Source organism: Coregonus lavaretus (assembly GCF_964263955.1).
Source record: "Coregonus lavaretus genome assembly, chromosome: 17".
In the NCBI taxonomy this organism is placed as follows: domain Eukaryota; kingdom Metazoa; phylum Chordata; class Actinopteri; order Salmoniformes; family Salmonidae; genus Coregonus; species Coregonus lavaretus.
The window spans coordinates 14,158,373-14,181,786 of record NC_140004.1 but is presented as its reverse complement, the minus strand read 5'-3'; the positions used below and the strand labels follow the sequence as shown (position 1 = coordinate 14,181,786).

At 41.7% G+C, this 23,414-nt stretch overlaps 2 protein-coding genes across 2 annotated transcripts; one reads left to right on the top strand and one right to left on the bottom strand.

Annotated features, from left to right (window-relative positions):
- Nucleotides 1-480: 480 nt before the first annotated feature.
- mboat4 (membrane bound O-acyltransferase domain containing 4) lies at nucleotides 481-12,939 on the top strand (the record flags this gene model as incomplete). Its single annotated transcript, XM_084181233.1, has 4 exons — nucleotides 481-509; nucleotides 10,965-11,189; nucleotides 11,478-12,215; nucleotides 12,924-12,939. The coding sequence occupies 4 exons, from the start codon at nucleotides 481-483 to the stop codon at nucleotides 12,937-12,939; spliced, it is 1,008 nt and encodes a 335-aa protein (XP_084037359.1).
- On the bottom strand, nucleotides 12,792-23,408 carry coq2 (coenzyme Q2 4-hydroxybenzoate polyprenyltransferase). The gene is made up of 8 exons (XM_084180542.1): nucleotides 23,345-23,408; nucleotides 21,542-21,929; nucleotides 19,869-20,035; nucleotides 17,367-17,488; nucleotides 17,111-17,196; nucleotides 13,667-13,800; nucleotides 13,307-13,495; nucleotides 12,792-13,083 (listed from the first exon to the last, which is right to left on the bottom strand). The coding sequence occupies exons 2-8, from the start codon at nucleotides 21,876-21,878 to the stop codon at nucleotides 12,940-12,942; spliced, it is 1,179 nt and encodes a 392-aa protein (XP_084036668.1). The 5' UTR covers nucleotides 21,879-21,929; nucleotides 23,345-23,408; the 3' UTR covers nucleotides 12,792-12,939.
- Between the last annotated feature and the right edge of the window lie 6 nt (nucleotides 23,409-23,414).

The window sequence follows — 23,414 nt, the reverse complement described above, 5'->3', positions numbered from 1 at the left end:
TTTAACTCACTAAAACGATAACGTAAAAAATAAAGAAATCCTTCAAGCGGCCGATCTCAACTGAATCCCTCAGACACTTGTGTGCTTCCTCCCAAAGTCTCTGCCAACTACTTGAAACTGTTTAATTTATACGCCTGCCCATTCCACAAGAACTAACCAATCGATAAGAGAAAGGTCGCTGACGATGCCAGGCTGCACTGAGGCCAGAGACGGAAGAGGAAGCGAGACATCCAACTCCTTAATTTTTCTGGTTCATATACAATCAATGAAAGCAGGTCAGACCCAGTTGCTAATGCATTGGTGCCTATGGTAGAGCCACCCCGTTTAGTATACCTTTTTTTTTCAATCGTAAACGGCCTGAGTGGGACATCTATCCACCATCTGTGCCTATACCAACTCTGTGCCTACCAGGTTGCACCTGCGTGCCTACCAGGTTGCAACCTGCGTATACCGCTGCGTTTACACGGGAGAGGCCGCTATATGGACACGCTGGATGGCAAATCCATGAGGTATCTCGCGCAGTTGAGAGATGCGCGCGACTCTTGGCGGCAGTAAGAAAGCCATCGCCACCTGCGCCCATTCAACATAGCCTAGATGTACCTTTTTATTACTTCTCAATAAAATAACTTTTTGGGGTGCTCATACACTTACAAAGCTGTTTTGATTCTTGCTTGAACAGTGGCTAAGATTATATTTGGTTGTGATCTTTGCAAAATAACTGATACTCCATTTCGAATAAAGAAGGCTACTGGCTAGCTAGCTAGCACAATGGCACTGGCTAGCGCTAGCTACATTCACAACCAGGAAGACACCAACGAACACTCCTAGGTGGTGGGTCGGAAATATTGAAGTTGATCGATTCCCGTCGAGGGAGGAGTTGATTTTTTTGTATATGACAGGAAAACATTATATCAAATTTGTTGGCACCTTCAATTCTTGCACATTCTCATAAAAAGTAAATTTCAACACAAATTTGCCAAACTGCTAAACTTGAAACCAATCAGTACTCTGGTACATACCAATGATGTACAGTATATACAGTGCCTTCAGAAAGTATACACACCCCTTGACTTTTTCCAAAAAAAATGGTGTTACAGCCTGAATTTAAAATTGATTAATTTGCGATTGTGTGTCTGGCCTATGCACAATACCCCTGAATGACAAAGTGGAATTATATTTTTCGAATTTTGTCTTGTGTCAATAAGTATTCAACCCCTTTGTTATGGCAAGCCTAAATAAGTTCAGGAGTGAACATTTGCTTAACAAGTCACATAAGTTGCATGGACTCACTTTGTGTGCAATAATAGTGTTTAACATGATTTTTGAATGGCTACTTCATCTCTGTAGCCCACACATACAATTATCTGTACAGTCCATCAGTCGAGCAGTGCATTTCAAACACAGATTCAACCACAAAGACCAGGGAGGTTTTCCAATGCCCAGCAAAGAAGGGTAGATGGCTAAAAATGAAAAAAACTAAGACATTGAATATCCCTTTGAGCATGGTGAAGTTATTAATTACACTTTGGATGGTGTATCAATACATCCAGTCACTACAAAGATACACGCGTCCTTCCTAACTGATTTGCCAGTGAGGAAGGAAACCACTCAGGGATTTCACCATGAGGCCAATGATGACTTTAAAACAGAGTTTAATGGCTGGGATAGGAGAACACTGAGGATGGATCAACAACATTGTAGTTACTCCACAATACTAACCTAATTGACAGAGTGAAAAGAAGGCGTCTGTACAGAATACAAATATTCCAAAACATGCATCCTGATTGCAACAAGGCACTAAAGTAATATTTGTAAAAATGTTTTGGCAAAGCCCTGGATTGCTGATGCTGTGTATTGGCCATTGAGAGGTTTTGAAGCCACTGGACAAAACAAGCAATGTATAGTGTAGAGAATCATTGTACCATCTAAACCGCTGTGAAATATACCAAAAATATTGTATTTTCAGAAACTTGACGGGAAGCATAGAACGTGCACATAGAACAGATCTACCGCTTCTTAGACTTGCTTTCAATGACAAATCCATAACTCACATGTATATGTGAATTTGTTCCAGTTGCCCAAAAATTGATATATTACTGCTTTAAATGTTTCAAGGACAAAATTACACAGCCCAGTCTCATAGACTAGACGTAGCATAGTAAACGTAAATCCGGAACACTCAAATTAGTATGATATGTTATGTTTGGTATGATTACATAAGGCAAAAATTAAAGTAGGGTGGTTGGTCGGGGTGGATGTGTGGGCGTATAACGTGAACGTCTAGCAACCCAAAGGTTGGGAGTTCTGTGGTTGCTAGACGTTCACTTTGTCCGTGATGATATTCGAATTCAAATGTTGCTAGACGTTCACGTTATACACCCACCCATCCATCAAATTTTATTCCTCACATGTTTTGTAAACAACAAGTGTGGACTAACCGTGAAATCGCTTTCAGTTCGCTTGTACTGAACGAGACGTTTCCCCAAAGGTTCTTGGAGTGATTTTGAGGTACGTTTGCTCCATTCGGTGGATGTGCTGGGGTTTGGCTTGAGCAATGACTGACCTATTTAAAAAGGGCAGAGGTGCATTTTGAAGCCATAACCTACCCGTTTTTCAACTGGCCGTTCAGTACAGCACTGTTTCTGTTCAATTTAACATTCTATTCAGTTTTTACTGAACGCAGGTGAAATGCTTACTGAATGGCCTGCATCCATCTAAGATGTAAACACAGCCTCACCTGAAAACTTGAGCTGCTGTCTGTGGTGAAGACTGAAATAAGATAAATATTTGTTTTCAAGTGCACTTGAAATATGCAGCATGAAATGCGAATTGTCTTGACTGTAGAGGTAACTCCGTTGACCACTTAGCCAATATATATTATATGTTTTTCACCTCGTCAAACTGATCCTATATTGAAATTAGTCTTCGAGATGCTCTAACAAGCATGTGTATCTGTAGTTGGTGCTCTTCACCTCTAAAATGCACTAGACTGTAAGACAAAACCCACAAAGAAAAGAGAACAGGCAAATGCATATGGGGTCTCAATGTCTAATAGTGACGGCAGGGCTAGTTCAAACTGCAGTAGGATGGTTCTCCTCACAGGTGTGTGGGATGGCGTATCGCTGCAGAATGCTGTGGTAGCCATGCTGGTTAAGTGTGCCTTGAATTCTAAATAAATCACAGACAGTGTCACCAGCAAAGCACCCCCACGCCACCTCCTCCATGCTTCACGGTGGGAACAACACATGCAGAGATCATCCGTTCACCTACTCTGCGTCTCACAAAGACACGGCGGTTGGAACCAAAATCAAATTTGGACTCATCAGACCTATGGACAGATTTCCACCGGTCTAATGTCCATTGCTTGTGTTTCTTGGCCCAAGCAATTCTCTTATTATTATTGATGTCCTTTAGTAGTGGTTTCTTTGCAGCAATTCGACCATGAAGGCCTGATTCACGCAGTCTCCTCAGTTGATGTTGAGATGTGTCTGTTACTTGAACTCTGAAGCATTTATTTGGGCTGCAATTTCTGAGGCTGGTAACTCTAATGAACTTATCCTCTGCAGCAGAGGTAACTCTGGGTCTTCCTTTCCTGTGGCGGTCCTCATGAGAGCCAGTTTCATCATAGCGCTTGATGGTTTTTGCAACTGCACTTGAAGAAATGTTAAAAGTCTCCAGAGTGGCGCAGTGGTCTAAGGCACTGCATCGCACTGCTAGCTGTGCCACTAGAGATCCTGGTTCGAATCCAGGCTCTGTCGTAGCCGGCCGTGACCGGGAGACCCATGGGGCGGCGCACAATTGGCCCAGCGTCGTCCAGGGTAGGGGAGGGAATGGCCGGCAGGGATGTAGCTCAGTTGGTAGAGCATGGCGTTTGCAACGCCAGGGTTGTGGGTTCGATTCCCATGGGGGGCCAGTATGAAAAAAAAAATGTATGCACTAACTGTAAGTCGCTCTGGATAAGAGCGTCTGCTAAATGACTAAAATGTAAATGTAAAAGTTCTTGAAATGTTCCGTATTGACTGACCTTAAAGTAATGATGGACTGTCGTTTCTCTTTGCTTATTTGGACTTAGCCCTATTTGGTAAAATACCATCTTCTGTATACCACCCCTACCTTGTCACAACACAACTGATTGGCTTAAACGCATTAAGAAGGAAAGAAATTCCACAAATTAACAAGGCACACCTGTTAATTGAAATGCATCCAAGGTGACTACCTCATGAAGCTGGTTGAGAAAATGCCAAGACTGTGCAAAGCTGTCATCAAGGCAAAGGGTGGCTACTTTGAAGAATCTCAAATATAAAATATATTTTTGATTTGTTTAACACTTTTTTGGTTACTACATGATTCCATATGTGTTATTTCATAGTTTTGATGTCTTCACTATTATTCTACAATGTAGAAAATAGTAAAAATAAAGAAAAACCCTTGAATGAGTAGGTGTTCTAAAACCTTTGACTGGTAGTGTATATACACACACATACTGAACAAAAATATAAATGCATCATGTAAAGTGTTAGTCCCATGTTTCATGAGCTGAAATAAAAGATCCCAGAAATTTCCCATACGCATAAAAAACGTATTTCTCTCAAATTTTGTGCAGAAATTTGTTTGTCGCTGTTAATTAGTATTTCTCCTTTGCCAAGATAATCCATCCGCCTGACAGGTGTGGCATGTCAAGAAGTTGATTAACAGAATGATCATTACACAGGTGCACCTTGTACTGGGGACAATAAACCACCACTCTAAAATGTTCACTTTTGTCACACAACACAATACTACAGATGTCTCAAGTTTTGAGGGAGTGTGCAATTGGCATGCTGACTGCAGGAATGTCCACCAGAGCTGTTGCCATAGAATTGAATGTTCATTTCTCTACCATAAGCTGCTTCCAAACGTTGTTTAAGAGAATTTGGAACAACCGCTGACCACGTGTAACCACGCCAGGCCAGGACCTCCACATCCGGCTTCTTCACCTGCGGGATCGTCTGAGACCAGCCACCCTGACAGCTGATGAAACTGTGAGACAACCGAAGAATTTCTGCACAACTGTCAGAAACCGTCTCCTCACTAGGGTCTTGACCTGACTGCAGTTTGACGTCGTAACCGAATTCAGTGGACAAATGCTTACCGTCGATGGCCACTGGCACACTGGAGAAGTGTGCTCTTCACGGATGAATCCCGGTTTCAACTGTACCGGGCAGACGGCAAACAACGTGTCTGAACAGAGTGCCCCATGGTGGGGTTATGGTATGGGCAGGCATAAGCTACGAACACAAATGCATTTTATTGATGGCAATTTGAATGCAAAGAGATACCGTGATGAGATCCTGAGGCCCATTGTCGTGCCATTCATCCGCCGCCATCACCTCATGTTTCAGCATGACAATGCACAGCCCCATGTCGCAAGGATTTGTACACAATTCCTGGAAGCTGAAAATTACTTGACAGACAGGTTGCTTGTTTATCAACAAATGGGCCAAAACAGACGTTGTTGGCATAGATTGTTGACAATATGTAAACTAGATTGCCTCCAATGTCTATAGAAAACAAATACATTTGCACAATGAGCACTTGTCTCTCAAATACATCGTTAGAGTTGTTGGTTAGCTAGCAAGCACATTTTTGCTATATTAGCATTGATATGAAATCAGTCAAAACACCTCAAAACAAGACATGGTATCAAGATCAAGATGAAACGAGTCACTTACGATTCCCCACATGGCAATTTCTTGTCATTGTTGGTAGCCATCTGGTCATCCAGAATTACAACAACTCAAGGACTTCTGCCCCATTGAAGCATGCGCATTGCTTTCGTGACATTGTCAGCTAACCCATCTATAGAACTCAATGTGTATCTACTGATGGTGTTAAATCAGTTTTTCTGGGTCCTGAACTTTTTAACAATCAATAATATGGAGTTGTCTGTAAAAAATTGTAACCTGCACTTGTATGCCGATGATACTGTTGTATATGCTATTGCCCCCACGGTTGGCCAGGCTCTATCTGAACTACAGTCTGCCTTCATTGTATTACAGAATAACTTTATTGACCTGAAATTAGTATTGAATGCAGGTAAATCTATGTATATGTTCTCTAGAGCGCATAAAAAGAACTGATGATTTAAACATGTGTACTTTGGATGGTGTCCATATTGATCGTGTCCCTGCTTACAAATATCTTTGCATCTGGATAGATGTAAAGCTGTCTTTTGAAAAGCATATTGAGTTAGTTAGGAAGCTGAGAATTTGTTTGTGCTAATTCTATACAAATAGGTCACACCTATCGCTAAAGAGTAGAAAGCAGATTATTCAGTCAACGTTCCTATCGGTCCTAGACTATGGCGACATCATCTATATGAACGCAGCTTCCACTTCATTAAAGCCATTAGATCAAATCAAATGTTATTGGTCACATACACATATTTAACAGATGTTATTGCAAGTGTAGCGAAATGCTTCTATGCAGCTTATCATAGCGCGCTGCGCTTCATTACGGGCAAATATTTTAGTACTCATCACTGCATTCTCTACCAGAAAGTTGTTTGGCCCTCTTTGATGTAACATAGGTTGATACATTGCTGTGTGTTCATGCATTTACAAAAACTCCCACTGTACCTAACGTCATTACTAAACTTTAGACTTATGCATTACCACACCTGGTCTCAGGGATGGCTAAGTCTGGAAATTCCTTTGGTCTCTACGGAGTTAGGTAAATCAGCTTATTGTAGAGAAATTAACATTACATTCTCTGGCAACAGCTCTGACGGACATTCCTGCAGTCAGCATGCCAATTGCATACTCCCTCAAAACTTGAGACATCTGTGGCATTGTGTTGTGTGACACAACTGCACATTTTAGAGTGCCCTTTTATTGTCCCCAGCACAAGGTGCACCTGTGTAATCCTTGCTTCATGCTGTTTAATCATCTTCTTGATATGCCACACCTTTCATGTGGATGGATTATCTTGGCAAAGGAGAAATGCTCACTAACAGTGCTGTAAAGAAATGAGTGCACAACATTTGAGAGAAATTAGCTTTTTGTGCAGGGCCCCGTGTAGCTCAGTTGGTAGAGCATGGCGCTTGCAACACCAGGGTTGTGGGTTCGATTCCCACGGGGGGCCAGTATGAAAATGTATGCACTCACTAACTAAGTCGCTCTGGATAAGAGCGTCCGCTAAATGACTAAAATGTAAATGTTGTGCGTATGGAAAATTCTGGGATCTTTTATTTCAGCTCATGAAAACATAGGACCAACACTTTACATGTTGCATTTATATTTTTGTTCAGTATAAATTCAGGAGTAAATGTTGCTTAGCAAGTCACATAAGTCTGTGTGCAATAAGTGTTTAACATGCTTTTTTAATGACTACCTCATCTCTGTACTCCACACATACAACTATCTGTAAGGTCCCTCAGTCGACCAGTGAATTTCAAATAGAGTCAACCACAAATACTAGAGAGGTTTTCCAATGCCACGCAAAAAGGGCACTATTGGTAGATGAGTAAAGAAAAGCAGACATTGAATATCCCTTTGAGCATGGTTAAGTTATTAATTACACTTTGGATGGTGTATCAATACTCCCAGTCACTACAAAGATGCAGGCGTCCTTCCTAACTCAGTTGCCGGAGTGGAAGGAAACCGCTCAGGGATTTCACCATGAGGCCAATGGTGACTTTAAAACAGTTACAGAGTTGAATGGCTGGGATAAGAGAAAACTGAGGATGGATCATTGTTGTTACTCCACAATACTAATCTAAATTACAGAGTGAAAAGAAGAAAGCCTTTACAGAATAAAACTATTCCAAAACATGCATCCTGTTTGCAATAAGGCACTAAAGTAAAACTGCAAAGAAATGGGGCAAAGAAATTAACTTTATGTCCTGAATACAAAGCGTTATGTTTGGGGCAAATCCAACACAACACTGAGAACCACTTCATATTTTCAAGCATGATGGTGGCTGTATCATGTTATTGGTATGCTTGTCATTGGCAAGGACTAGGGAGTTTTTTTTAGGATAAAAAGAAACTGAATAGAGCTAAGCACAGGCAAAATCCTAGAGGAAACCCTGGTTCAGTCTGCTTTCCAATAGACACTGGGAGACAAATTCACCTTTAAGCAGGACAATAACCTAAAACACAAGGCCAATTATTTGTTACTTTAATTTCTTACTTTTTTAGGGTATTCTTTCTTAAAACTGCATTGTTGGTTAACCTCTACGGGATCGGTGTCCCGTATACGAGATGGTTGAGCTAACGTGTGCTAATGTGATTAGCATGACCGTTGTAAGTAACAGAAAACTTTCCAGGACATAGACATGTCTTATATGGGCAGAAAGCTTAAATTCTTGTTAATCTAACTGCGCTGTCCAATTTACAGTAGCTATTACAGTGAAAAATACCATGCTATTATTTGAGGAGTGCACAACAACAGAAAACGTATCACGGCAACTGGTTTGATACATTCACCTCTGAAGGTAAATAATGTACTTACATTCAGTAATCTTGTTCTGATTTGTCATCCTAAGGCTCCAAGAGATAAAATGTAGCATTGTTTTGTTTGATAAAATCAATTTTTGTATTATAATGTAGGAACTGGGTTTTACAGTTTGAACCCCTGCTGTCTCTGGCTCCACACCCACCCCGCAAGGCCATCTAGATGTGTGAAAGTTAGTGTATAAGCTAATGATCCATCATGTATGACATTCCTGGGAGTGTGTAAACTTACATTTTGTATTACCATATCATTTTTGTATGTTCTCTATAGTTATGTACTTGAAAATATATCAATTGACCAATTCGGCACATTTGGGCAGACTTGATAAAAAATAGTCCAGTATTGCAATGCTTCACTGGATCAATCTGAAACTTTGCACACACACTTCTGCAATCCAGTGGCCAAAATCTAAATTGCGCCTAAACTGCAATATTGTATTGTGGCCTTTCTCTTGCATTTCAAAGATGATGGAACAAAAAACAAAAATTGAAAACGCATGTTTTTTTGTTTGTATTATCTTTTACCAGATCTAATGTGTTATATTCTCCTACATTAATTTCACATTTCCACAAACTTCAAATTGTTTCCTTTCAAATGGTATCAAGAATATGCATATCCTTGCTTCAGGTACTGAGCTACAGGCAGTTAGATTTGGGTATGTAATTTTAGGCGAAAATTTAAAAAAAGTGTCCAATCCTTAAGAGGCCTTAAGGGCTTGTAAGTAAGCATTTCACTGTAAGGTCTACACCTGTTCTATTTGGCGCATGTGACAAATACAATTAGATTTTTTGGATTTTATTTGAAATCCTTCTTTAACCGGTCTCCTCCCCTTCATCTACACTGATTGAAGTGGATTTAACATGATCTCAATAAGGGATCATAGCTTTCACCTGGATTCACCTGGTCAGTCTCATGGAAAGAGCAGGTGTCCTTAATGTTTTGTATACTCAATGTATATTTTGATAGACCAAAGTATCAGCTATCACACCATGTAAAGGGACAAACCTCATAATTCCTGCAGTCAGCATGCCAATTGCACGGTCCCTAAAAACTTGACACATCTGTGGCATTGTGTTGTGTGACAAAACTGCACATTTTAAGAGTGGCCTTTTATTGCCACACCTGTTAGGTGGATGGATTATCTTGGCAAAGGAGAAATGCTCACTAACAGGGATGTAAACTAATTTGTGCACACAATTTGAGAGAAATAAGCTTTTTGTGCGTCTGGTAATTTCTTGGATCTTATATTTCAGCTCATGAAACATGGGACCAACACTTTACATGTTGCGTTTATATTGTTGTTTAGTATAGAAATCATTGATAGTGCCTGCCATGCCATCACTGAAATTGTAAAGGGTAAAAAAATTACAGAACTGTTTCTTTTTTGTGAATGGAGGTCAAATTGAAGCCAAGCCTACTGCATTTTTGGCAATCTGGACCCTATTGAGTATTGTTGCAATCTTTGCAATAATGTTTGTCTCCTAAACAATTACTTTTAAAATGCTTTCAGCACAGATTGAATGAGAATGGAGGCCGTTTGCACAGTGCTTCTCCTCATTACCCTGACCAAAACATGTTGTGCAATAGATGTCAATGAATTTGCTCCTGCAGCTGGTTGTAAAGCTTTTCAAAGACCTTGTTATGGCTCTGTTTTTGAAGATAAATATTGGCTCATATGTGCTAATCTTTTGCATTAAAATAATAGATTACTGCCCTTCATTGTGGTTTGCCCTTTTAAACAAAGTAGAATACAATTTATTTATCCATCCAATATATCAGGGTGGAGACAACTACAGTATATTCAGGCCATTTTACATTATCAAGAGTGGACTGTAAAGTATAGAGATTTTATGGTTGCTATAGACAAACAGAAAACAAAGTGGTTTGCAGATGGCTCAGATGTACTGCTTGCTTATCATTAAACAATGATCATTATTTTCATGCCAGACACAGGTGGAATGTCCATCAAGACAGTCAACCCAGGAAACACTATATATATAGGCCTAAAGTCCCTCCATTCTCTACTCATAATAGTGGTGATATTTCACAGGAAGGATTTAAAATGGAGCCAATCCAGTGGCTGTGTGAGCAGCATCCATTACTGACGTACCAATGTTTTTCCGTTCCCTTTGCTTTTCTATTCTACGTCTTGGCTAAACAGGGATGTCTCTCTTTGACATACAGGTCTGTATTATCTATTTTATACCGCTATTGTAATATTATAAGTTGAAGATCAGGGCTATTTTAATTATTTTTTGCAACAAAAGGTCAGACCAATTATAATTTACTTTTAGTATACACACTTGTTTATACAAATTGTTTATAATAATGGTTAATTATTGGTTAATCCACACTTGTTAATTCCAAATGGAGGTTCCAACAAAGGATTTCAATCAAACTGCCTATTTTGGTTGAGCGGTAGGAGGTATAAAAAGGAACTAAATACCTGTGAACACTGGTCTTGACAGGTACCTTTTCTTGGCATCCGGAGGCTGTATCCTAGCTGTTGTCACCATGGGTGTATACAGCTTGCTTCTGCTCGTCTCCACTGTGATCTTTGTGCTGCTGGTGTGTTCACTGAGCCCAGACCGTGTCCATCCATGGGTCTTTGGATTGCAGATGGGTTGGCAAACCTTCTGGCACCTGCTCATACAGTACAGAGAATACTACCTCAATGAGCCCACTGATTCCAGGTACAGCACTGTTCTTAATTCAGTCAAGACTTTCAAAAGGATGCTAGTTTCCTACATGTACTTGTGACTTAAATGTTTGTTGTCTTGGTTGTCTGTGCAGTAGATCTCATGAGCAAACCGTAATCTGGGGCTTGGGGGTCAATGAGTTCACAACGAAAACATAAACATCAGCTCCACAATAAGTACATTTGAAATAAAGTAATCGTTGTCTCCCAGTCCCAATCCACCAATAAAATGTGGAAAGTACAGAACTTAATCTCAGACTGTTTTACTTTTATTTTCTGTCAGGCTTCTCCTATCAGTGTCCTCCTTGATGCTACTCACCCAGAGAGTCACCTCCGTGTCAATGGACCTACAGGAGGGTGGCAGAGTGACATTAATGACCCAATCACAGGCCAAATGCCGGGTCTTTCTCCCACTCATCAGCTATGCCCTACACTTCACTGCCTTGCTCGGCGGACCCCTGTCCTCATTTGACCAATTTGTCTATTTTGTAGAGCAGATAACCATCAGCCCTCCTCCCCAGCCTTTGTCTGTTGTCTCCTACAAGGTCTTTCAGGTGTTATCTCTGGAGTGGGCTAGGAACTATCTCACTCATCTCCTCAGAGACAATGCCTCCAGTTTGTCCGTCTCCAACAACGTCCTCACTGATGTCTTGTGGGTATGGGGCCTTGCTGTGGTGTTGAGGATCAGATACTACTCCCACTGGAGGATCAGTGAGTGTCTGAATAATGCTGCTGGGCTTGGGTTCAGGGGGATGGTCAGGGAGGACGGCCCAAACTGGAGCGGCCTGTCTGACGGAGATCTTTGGACCACAGAGATGTCCTGCCAGGTGTCCGAATTTGCCCGTCGGTGGAATGGTACGACAGCTACATGGCTACGTAGGCTGGTTTTCCAAAGATGCAAAACTGCTCCGCTGGTAATGACGTTTGGGTTTTCAATCTGGTGGCATGGCTTACATATGGGTCAGTTTGTAGGGTTTCTTGTCTGGGCTGCAGCTGTGAGAGCAGACTACCAGATACACAAGTACTTGAAGCCAAAGCTCACATCTACTAGGAGGAGATTGGTGCACACCTGTCTGGGTTGGTTAAATACTCAGATGGTCATGGCGTGTGTTGTTATTGCAATCGAGCTTCGAAGTACTTCCTCTTTGAGAATATTGGGTCTGACATACACTGGTGTTTTTCCTCTTCTTAACGTTCTATTTATCTTCATTTTATGATAAGATCAAGAATAATCATAACATCTGGGTTTTTAAATGTTGCTGTAAAATGAATTAGTTGATGTTGTTCATAGTAATTGATGCTAAAAGCACACCTATTTTTGCTCAACAGTGCTAAGGCTTGTTTGTTTTTGTTTTGGAGGCCTGAAGGGGAAGGTATTGAGTTCTGGTAGAGTGCATCCATTTGATTATTTTGGAGCAATTGTTATCATATTTACACAACAGTATACCTTGTTGAATGCATCTACCAGCTGAGGGTCAGTGTAGATTTGTAGAAATTGAATGATTTCATAATAATTGTAAGGCTGTTGCATCTTTTTTTAGGTCTGTTAGAATTATAGGGTTGATTAGCTGTTCTTGACATAGATTTTCATAGAAGCCAGAGCTTAACATGAGCTTTATTTAGAGACATCACCCAATACGGTCAAGACTTACAAAATAATGGGTTGTGTACTACTATATAACTAGAATGTCCTCTGCACACTACAATGTAATTCTTGTGTTCTGAGAAGTTCTTTGTACATCTAGTTAATCATTTTGCAATAAAGTGTCTCTTCTTTCTTTCCACAAGTTTCCACAGACTATTCCTAAGAACAGGAGTAGTCCAAGGTTTCTGTTTGAAACAAATTTCTTCCAGCAGTCCTCTGGTTTGTTGATGTCCAATGTGTAAATCTACCCGATAAAGAGAAAAGCATCACAATCAGTCACATACATTGAAAATAGTTGTTGGGATGTATTGTCTTGAGTATTGTGGAATGATTCACAGTTGAGGGTTCTGTGTAAAACATTAACATAACCACATATAATTATATTTCTCTGCATAACCAAGGCTAAATCATTATTTAATCATCTCAAACTGAAATGTTAGCACAGAGTATATCAAATATACCCCCACCTGATGTGTGAGGTGAATAGCCACAGTGGACAGTGTTGCGTAATAAGGCAGAGTCTGTTCTGCATTGACCCCAGCCACAATCAGCCCTGACATCATGGCCACCATGAACCCACTGAGCCACGGCTTGGTCTGCTCCTGGAACCTCAATGCTGTAGACTTGACCCCTACCCTGATGTCGTCATCTTTGTCCTGGTGACAATAGGAAGGAATGTAATGCACACATTATAAACAGAGTCGTCATTCACAGAACAATCTAGAATATTCTCCAACAAACAGCATGAACTGAGGAAGCACCAACATTTGCAACAGCAACCTTAAATTGCCACAACATGACAGTCATAGCACGTGTACACTTAATACCTGATGGGCATAGATGGTGTCATAAATTAATGTCCACATCACTCCTGAGAAATACAGAGGTAGGCACACCGACCACTCACAGGAGCCCATGACCGCTGACCATCCAAGCAGTGCTCCCCAATTGAAGGTCAGTCCTGAGGAGAAACAAGCGTTTTATTTTGTTTACAGAGTATTCAGAAAGTATTCAGACCCCTTGAATTTTTCCAAATGTTGTTACGTTACAGACATATTTTTTTATAGCTAATTTATCACAAAAAACCCACAGGAAATATCACATTTACATAAGTACTCAGACCCTTTACTCAGTACTTTGTTGAATCACCTTTGGCAATGATTACAGCCTCAAGTATTCTTGGGTATGAGGCTCCAAGCTTGGCAAACCTGTATTTGGGGAGTTTCTCCCATTCTTCTCTGCATATCCTCTCAAGCTCTGTCAGGTAGGATGGGGAGTGTCGCTGCACAGCTATTTTCAGGTCCCTCCAGAGATGTTTGATCGGGTTCAAATCCGGGCTCTGGCTGGTCCACTCAAGGACATTCAGAGACTTGTCCCAAAGCCACTCCCGAGTTGTCTTGGCTGTGTGCTTAGGGTCGTTGTCCTGTTGGAAGATGAACCTTTGCCCCAGTCTGAGGTTCTGAGCACTCTGGAGCAGATTTTCATCAAGGATCTCTCTGTACTTTGCTCTGTTCATCTTTCCCTCGATCCTGACTAGTCTCCTAGTCCCTGCCGCTGAAAAACATCCCCACAGTGTGGTGCTGCCACCACCATGCTTCACCGTAGGGGTGGTGCCAGGTTTCCTCCAGATGTGACGCTTGGCATTCAGGCCAAAGAGTTCAATCATGGTTTAATCAGGCCAGAGAATCTTGTTTCTCATGGTCTGAGAGTCCTTTAGGTGCCTTTTGGCACTCATGTGCCTTTTACTGAGGAGTGGCTTCCATCTGGCCACTCTACCATAAAGCCCTGATTGGTGGAGTGCTGCAGAGTTGGTTGTCCTTCTGGAAGTTTCTCCCATCTCCACAGAGGAACTCTGGAGCTCTGTCAGAGTGACCATCGGGTTATTGGTCACCTCCCTGACCAAGGCCCTTCTCCCCCGATTGCTCAGTTTGGCCAGGCGGCCAGCTCTAGGAAGTGTGTTGGTTGTTCCAAACTTCTTCCATTTAAGAATGATGGAGGCCACTGTGTTCTTGGGGATCTTCAATGTTGCAGAAATGTTTTGGTACCCTTTGCCCAGACTGTGCCTCGACACAATCCTGTCTCGGAGCTCTACGGACAATTCCTTCGACCTCATGGCTTGATTTTTGCTCTAACATGCACTGTCAACTTTGGGACCCTATATAGACAGGTGTGTGCCTTTTCAAATCATGTCCAATCAATTGAATTTACCACAGGTGGACTCCAATCAAGTTGTAAAAACATCTCAAGAATGATCAATGGAAACAGGATACACCTGAGCTCAATTTCGAGTCTCATAGCAAAGTTTCTGAATAGATATGTAATTAAGGTATTTCTGTTTTTTTATTCTTAATAAATTTGCAAAACAATCTAAAAACCTGTTTTCGCTTCGTCATTATGGGGTATTGTGTGTAGATTGATGAGGATTTCCTCCCCTCTTTAATCCATTTTAGGGTAAGGCTGTAACGTAACAAAATGTGGAAAAAGTCAAGTGGTCTGAATACTTTCCGAATGCACTGTATATGGCAGCTCTATCGCAAAGACCAACTCAGTGGCCTTGTGGTTAGTGTGCGCCCTGAGATCGGAAGGTTGGGAGTTCGATCCCTGGCCGAGTAATATCAAAGACTGTAAAAATGGGACCCGATGAGTCTCTGCTTGGCACTCAGCATTAAGGAGCCAGATTGGGGGTAAGGCCCTGCGGCAAACTAAAGTCCTGTCCAGGGGGTGTACTTATACATCAAGCTGCCTCACGCTACAGAAACAGGAGATAGGCTCCTGCTTAGAGCTGTGACGATAAACCGAAAATTACTGACATTTCCTCTTACCAAAGCATTTTGCCACATAACGTTCCTGTAGATTGATTTAAAACCATTATTCGGTCTACAATAATAGCCTTTGCATTATGTTGATTCCTGCTATGAAAGTATCTGCCTGTCCCTGTTTCACTGGCAACTGCTGACTCTCACTCCCTCTCCACACTGTGCGCATGGGGGAGGGAGAGATGCATTCTGAGAAGCACAAGCATATGACCGTTGCACAAAATGCTATTGCGGGAAAAATACAGTTTTCAAAGCAACTACTGTTGTTCTAGTTACAGAGAGGAGAGTCACAGCTTTCTGTGAGTATATCATGTATTTCTCACCTCTTAATATTGAATTCATTTACATTTACATTTTAGTCATTTAGCAGACGCTCTTATCCAGAGCGACTTACAGTTAGTGAATACATATTTTTTTATACTGGCCCCCCGTGGGAATCGAACCCACAACCCTGGCGTTGCAAACGCCATGCTCTATCAACTGAGCTACATCCCTGCCGGTCATTCCCTCCCCTACCCTGGACGACGCTGGGCCAATTGTGCGCCGCCCATGAGTCTCCCGGTCGCGGCCGGCTGCGACAGAGCCTGGATTCGAACCAGGATCTCTAGTGGCACAGTTAGCACTGCGATGCAGTGCCTTAGACCACTGCGCCACTCAGGAGTATCATGGCACCACTTTACAACCGGAGTAGGATGTAGTTAGTATGGTTTAGCAACGAATCGGCAGCGCCATTTGCAATGAATTGGCCTACATCAAGTAGCCTAGGCCTAGCGCTGGAAAGTTTTGTAGGACATTACATTTACTGATAGATTAATCGATTAGCCTACATGGCTATTTAGCAACCATATCACATTTAGCAATCTAGCTAAGTGTTTTGAGTTCCCACTTCCTTAGGTGGTGAATAATATAGCCTCGGACAATATGCACAAAGATGTTGGCATATTCTCTGAAGAGCCTAAAATAAATCAGATCATTCTGGATCCTATTTTGCCAGGTGGCACATCAAAATATCAATCATGCATTTCCTGGATATGTTAGATGAAACAACTTACTTGTTTTATCATAGGCTACCATCTCCGTTGTTTTACTTGGCACAGATTATTTTTGTGTCTAGAGCCCTGCTGCTAATGTAAAGTAACTGTCCATCAAAACATTTATTTATCATTGTATTGGTTGTTATCGAGCAAAATAGTTACATTTAATATGACTGTTGTCCAGAACGCCCAGCTCTAGCACCTCCCCCAAAAATATTTTATTGTAATTTAAATCGCTGATTCATTGTTATCGTAAAAAATGGGTACATTTATCGCGATATGGATTTTTGTCCAGATCGCCCTATGAGCCATTCTGGCTCATGCAAGGGTAATTACTTCTCTAACTCTCTATTGCAAAGGGGTAGCTATTATTTGTGACAATTGAAACAATGCAGATTAAAAAGTATTTACAAAGACATACCCAATACAAGCTGTGGCCAGTAGGTGATCCTCTTCATTAGTGGATATGTGACTACCAGAGATAGGGAAGCAGCTCCAAGAGCTATACTGTGAATGGGAAAGTCAAATGTCATCACATCTGTCCAAGTGGTCTGCTCTTGGACAAGACAGCGCTCCGGTCACAATTATGTGCACTTTCACAATCTAGCCTTAATCTAATTTTAGAAAAGTATTTCACAGCTGGCTAATATGTTCTTTGGTTTGAATGGGGAATGTACCTGTAATAATTGAGGCAAAGCAGGACCCCCAGTGCCAGAGAAAGCTGACCTCCCAAGAAGACTAGGGCCTGCATCTGAGAGATCTCCCCTGCAGCAATTGGCCGAGTAGCTGTCCTGGCAACCTGCAAAAAAAAAAAAGATGAGGCAAAAACATGAATACAGTCGAAAGCCTTTCAATTAAGTCCTATGATTGTATAATTTCCATGTCAGTTTGTTCCATTTGGTGCTGCTTTGAGTAAAGATTAATTGCTTTTGGTCATAAACTATGTGACTTAAAGACACCCTCCAGCGATTTTTTAAAACTTTTCCTGTTGAAAAACGATATCCCAAATCAAAAGTACACACACTAAAGGACAGAAAAAAGTATGTTTTGAGCAAAATTCAAGTAGTAGTTAGTCTGATGGTGCCCTGCTGATTTCATCAGCCTCCTCCCTTGCTTGAGGAACAAAAGCACTTGTGCGATGTCATGAGACACCTGGACCACCTATTGAGTTGTGCCTTTTTGTTAAGTAAATCGGGTGTTCATTTTATTTTATTGTATTTATTTAACCTTTATTTAACTAGGCAAGTCAGTTAAGAACAAATTCTTATTTACAATGACGGCCTAACAAATATAAAAGGCCTCCTGCCGGGACAGGGGCTGGGATTAAAAATAAAAATATAGGACAAAACACACATGACAAGAGAGACACCACAACACTACATAAAGAGAGACCTAAGACAACAGCATAGCATGGCAGCAACACACGACAACACAGCAAGGTAGCAACACCACAACATGGCAGCAGCACAACATGGTAGTAGCACAAAACATGGTACAAATAGTATTGGGCACAGACAACAGTACAAAGGCAAGAAGGTAGAGACAACAATAAAAAAAAATGACATTTACATTTTTAGTCATTTAGCAGACGCTCTTATCCAGAGCGACTTACAGTTAGTGAGTGCATACATTTATTTATTTATTTTTTACTGGCCCCCCGTGGGAATCGACCCACAACCCTGGCGTTGCAAACGCCATGCTCTACCAACTGAGCTACATCCCTGCCGGCCATTCCCTCCCCTACCCTGGACGACGCTGGGCCAATTGTGCGCCGCCCCATGGGTCTCCCGGTCGCGGCCGGCTACGACAGAGCCTGGATTCGAACCAGGATCTCTAGTGGCACAGCTAGCACTGCGATGCTGTCGTAGTGCACGCGAAGCAGCCACAACTGTCAGTAAGAGTGTCTATGATTGAGTCTTTGAATGAAGAGATTGCGATAAAACTGTCCAGTTTGAGTGTTTTTTGCAGCTTGTTCCAGTCGCTAGCTGCAGCAAGCTGAAAAGAGGAGCGACCCAGGGATTTGTGTGCTTTGGGGACCTTTAACAGAATGTGACTGGCAGAACGGGAGTTGTATGTGGAGAATGAGGGCTGCAGTAGGTATCTCAGATAGGGGGGAGTGAGGCCTAAGACGGTTTTATAAATAAGCATCAACCAGTGGGTCTTGCGACGGGTATACAGAGATTACCAGTTTACAGAGGAGTATAGAGTGCAGTGATGTGTCCTATAAGGAGCATTTGTGGCAAATCTGATGGCCGAATGGTAAAGAACATCTAGCCGTTCGAGAGCACCATTACCTGCCGATCTATAAATTACATCTCCATAATCTAGCATGGATAGGATGGTCATCTGAATCAGGGTTAGTTTGGCAGCTGGGGTGAAAGAGGAGCGATTACGATAGAGGAAACCAAGTCTAGATTTAACCTTAGCCTGCAGCTTTGATATGTGCTGAGAGAAGGACAGTGTACCGTCTAGCCATACTCCCAAGTACTTGTATGAGGTGACTACCTCTAAACCCTCAGAGGTAGTAATCACACCGGTGGGGAGAGGGGCATTCTTCTTACCAAACCACATTACCTTTGTTTTGGAGGTGTTCAGAGCAAGGTTAAGGGCAGAGAAAGCTTGTTGGACACTAAGAAAGCTTTGTTGTAGAGCGTTTAACACAAAATCCAGGGAGGGGCCAGCTGAGTATAAGACTGTATAATCTGCATATAAATGGATGAGAGAGCTTCCTACTGCCTGAGCTATGTTGGTGTAAATTGAGAAGAGCGTGGGGCCTAGGATTGAGACTTGGGGTACTCCCTCGGTGACAGGCAGTGGCTGAGACAGCAGATGTTCTGACTTTATACACTGCACTCTTTGAGAGAGAGGTAGTTAGCAAACCAGGCCAAAGACCCCTCAGAGACACCAATACTCCTTAGCCGGCCCACAAGAATGGAATGGTCTACCATATCAAAAGCTTTGGCCAAGTCAATAAAAATAGCAGCACAACATTTCTTAGATTCAAGGGCAATGGTGACATCATTTAGGACCTTTAAGGTTGCAGTGACACATCCATAACCTGAGCGGAAACCAGATTGCATACCAGAGAGGTAAATGAGGTGAAAAGGAGACTGGAGTAGGCCTTTAACAAAAGGGATGAGTATGCCTATACTATGAAAAAGTGATAACTAGTGGATCACCTTCTTGTCAAAGTCCTTGTCCCACATGTCATTGATGGTGCAGCCAGCCCCTCTCATCAGCAGGGCCCCAGTGCCGAATAACGTGAGCATGCCCAGATGTGGGAGGCAGCCTGGGTCTGCAGCCAGGCCGATGCTCCAAGTGCAAGGCAGGTACAACAACCATGTTCCTATATCACAAAGAACAGGCAATCAGATCAATGTTTCAAAACATTGAATAAAGAACAACTGATGGCGTCTCAGACACCTCATACATACACATCTTAACCCATCACATTCATGGGAATTGGCCTATATGAATAGGGCTAAATTGAAATGTTTCTTACAGAAGAACTATGAAAATCATTTGCATAACCACGGTAGCAAATGAAAGGGAACAGTTTTGAGATAATGGGAAAATTATTAGACCAAAAGGTGAGTACACAAGAGTTCACCTGACACAAGACTGAATCCAAACATTACACTGTTGTTTTTATGTGCATTTTACATTTACTGTACTTTGCCGTATTTGTTGATAACGAAATCTGAAAATACTCTGGATACATTCAGTAACATGATAAGACTATTCCTGGAAAATGTGGGGTAGGGGCAACATAAGACAAAAAAATGACAAGGGTTTGAGTGAGAGGACTAACTTATGTCTCCAAGTGGGCACACACCTCTCCAACGTGTGCAGTTCCTAAGCTATTTCAATGCACTTTTATGACTCAAAGAAGAGTCTTCAACTATAAGGTACTTTTTGGAGCTCTACTAGCTGTGCCGTTGAGGAACTAGAGAAAGCACACTTGTAGTTGTTTGTTTGGAAAACAACCCTGAAATCACTCAATTACTGTCGTTGTTTACGCAATCCAAAAACGGTCCATTAAAAACCACAATCTGGGTTAGGTGGGCATGATTTGAAAGCTTGTTCTATTGCCAACATGACTAGTGAAGTAAAAAAATATGATCTTACAGTGTTAGGCTTTCACAAGGCAATTCAGAAAAACGGATTGTAAATTTGGTGTGTCATGAGTGCATTTAGGTGTGTATGCTGCGACAAATTGTTTTCACAATAAACAAACACAGGCTCATTCTGTTCAGAACAACTCAGGTTATGATGCCATGTCATCTTGTAACTGTACATCAAACATAGTGATCATAAACGTTGACACTGTATATGATGAGTTTTATGATTGGAAATGTGAAGTGCACATTTGGACTCACGGGTGTTTGGCTTGCTTGTATGACATCAAAGCAGTATTTATTATAATCCTCAACATCTCATCTTTCAAAATACATAGAGTAATCTTAATTTATATAATTTCCCTCACTCAGACAACAAAAAATATGCAAAAGTTGCCCAATTACCAGGAGAGATGGTGGCAACTTCTTGTTGTGCGTGGTGCTCAAGTTCAGAACGGCTGTCAGTCAAAATCCATACAGCGCTGTAAAGCGCAGAGTCAGAGCTCTTACGTCATGTATAGCATGTTACTGTAGAGCCACTACGTTCCAATTTAGGTGTTTATTAGTGCCCAAATCTAGCCATTTTCAACCCGTATACGGGTACGAGTGTAAAGGGCTACCATTAAACAGACAAAATTATAATACGATTCCAGACTTAACTCTATAGTCCTTCAGTTATCCACCTACCACATAATAGAACATTCAAATCCTAAATCAACATTAAAGCTACTAACCGATTGGTTTGTCAAGTCTCATTAATCTGAGGTAGGGTTGCACGGGCGCTGGGGCAGAGTTTACAATCCCAGCCGCTGACAGGCTGAACAGTCTTTTCCCACAGGGCGTGGTGGTGGCTTCCAGTCTGGTTGGTGGATGTAACAACCATGCTCGCGGGCTGTGGAAGACTTGTTTAAAAACACTATTTTCTGGGTGGTGGGTAGAGACCATGGATTTCCTCTGCTTGTTCAGGTATTTGCTGGAGAGGCTAGGGAGGTTGGAGTAGCAGGTTCCATGGTGAAGCCTCCTCCAGGTGCTCAGAATGACCTGAGAAGTGAATCTGGCAGGGAGCATCATCTCCTCTCTCTGCAGTCAAACGCACATTATCCTCACTGACACTTGTCACATCTGGAGTGAGGGGAAACATGAGGGGAACATGACACGTTGTCATTCATATACAAATGATGTCCTTTGTCACAAAGGACAGACCACACACAATAGGGTTGAACTCTTTGCCTTTACAGACTAGTGTTTTATTTTGTGCCATAGCTGAATGGCTTTCCATGACTGACACACACCATCACAGACTGTGGAAAGACAAAGATAATCCACTATTTGAGTTTAGCTAACATGTAGCTAGCAGATTGTAACAGGCTCCATTAAGTAATCCAACATTGTGTATGCCACCATTTTGTCAATTTCAAATCTTCTCTCATTGATCAAGACAGGCGAGTGTCATGACATGCAGCACTTGGGTGGATACCCACCGGTCTCAATCAATGAGAGATTTAAAATAGACAAGATGGCAGCGTATACATTGTTGGATTACTTCATAGAGCAAACAATGGATTTAATTTAATAATGGAGCATTCTCTAAATTCAAACGAACCCCCTGCAACTAGACATGGACGTTTAGAAGACATTGGTTGTCTTCCAAGTCGGGAATTGAGGTAGTATCGACAAGTTAATGTTGGTCGGAAATTCTGGAGTATTTTCTCAATTCCAACGAACCCCCTGCAACTAGACATGGACATTTAGAAGACATTAGTTGTCTTCCAAGTCGGGAATTGAGGAAGTATCGACAAGTTAAGGTTGGTCGAAAATTATCTGTGCTACTCCAAACAGTACCTATCTCTAATAGCGCCTATCAGCCAGCTAGACCAGAGTAATTGTCTGACTATGCGATATTGTTAATAGCTACTGTTCCTAACAGTTATCAGACAGATAGCATGAGCTATCTAGTGAATTCATAATAAACCGCAAGCAGGCAATGCCACACTAAGTAGCTAGCTAACGTTAGCTAGCCAAGTGTTTTGTTACATTTGCAATTCACAATGTATGTCCTGCCGTGAATCAATGAGTCTTAATAATCTATAGCCTAGGCAGCCGATAGTGGGCTCTGGATCTGCACTATCGCCACCAATTTTCGGACAATTTAGGATGTTGCACACCCTTGGCTGAACGCAATGTGCAACATCATAAATTGTCCGAAAATAGGAAAATGGTGTTTAATAAAATACGCATACTTTCGACGCTTTTTCCCGCCTTCTCGCCATTAAAGCTAGTTAGAGGAACATGTTACCTTTTCAGCCTAAATAGGACTCTGTATGTATAAGCAGGTCCACGGGGGACACGACCGCCGGGAATGCACATCAAGCCTAGTGCATGTACGCTGGATCTCCACTATCGGCCGCCTCGTCTAAATAATCTATGGATTCAGGTTAGAGTTCACTTGCTATATTATTGGAGATTGTAGGACGATATGTGTTACATTTTATATTTTTCACTGAACTGTCATATTTTTACAAAATATGCAAACTTACCTTGCTAAAATGACTTCCTGTTCTTTCTCGCGGAATGTTTGGTACGACATGTTAAATGTTCCGCCAGAAA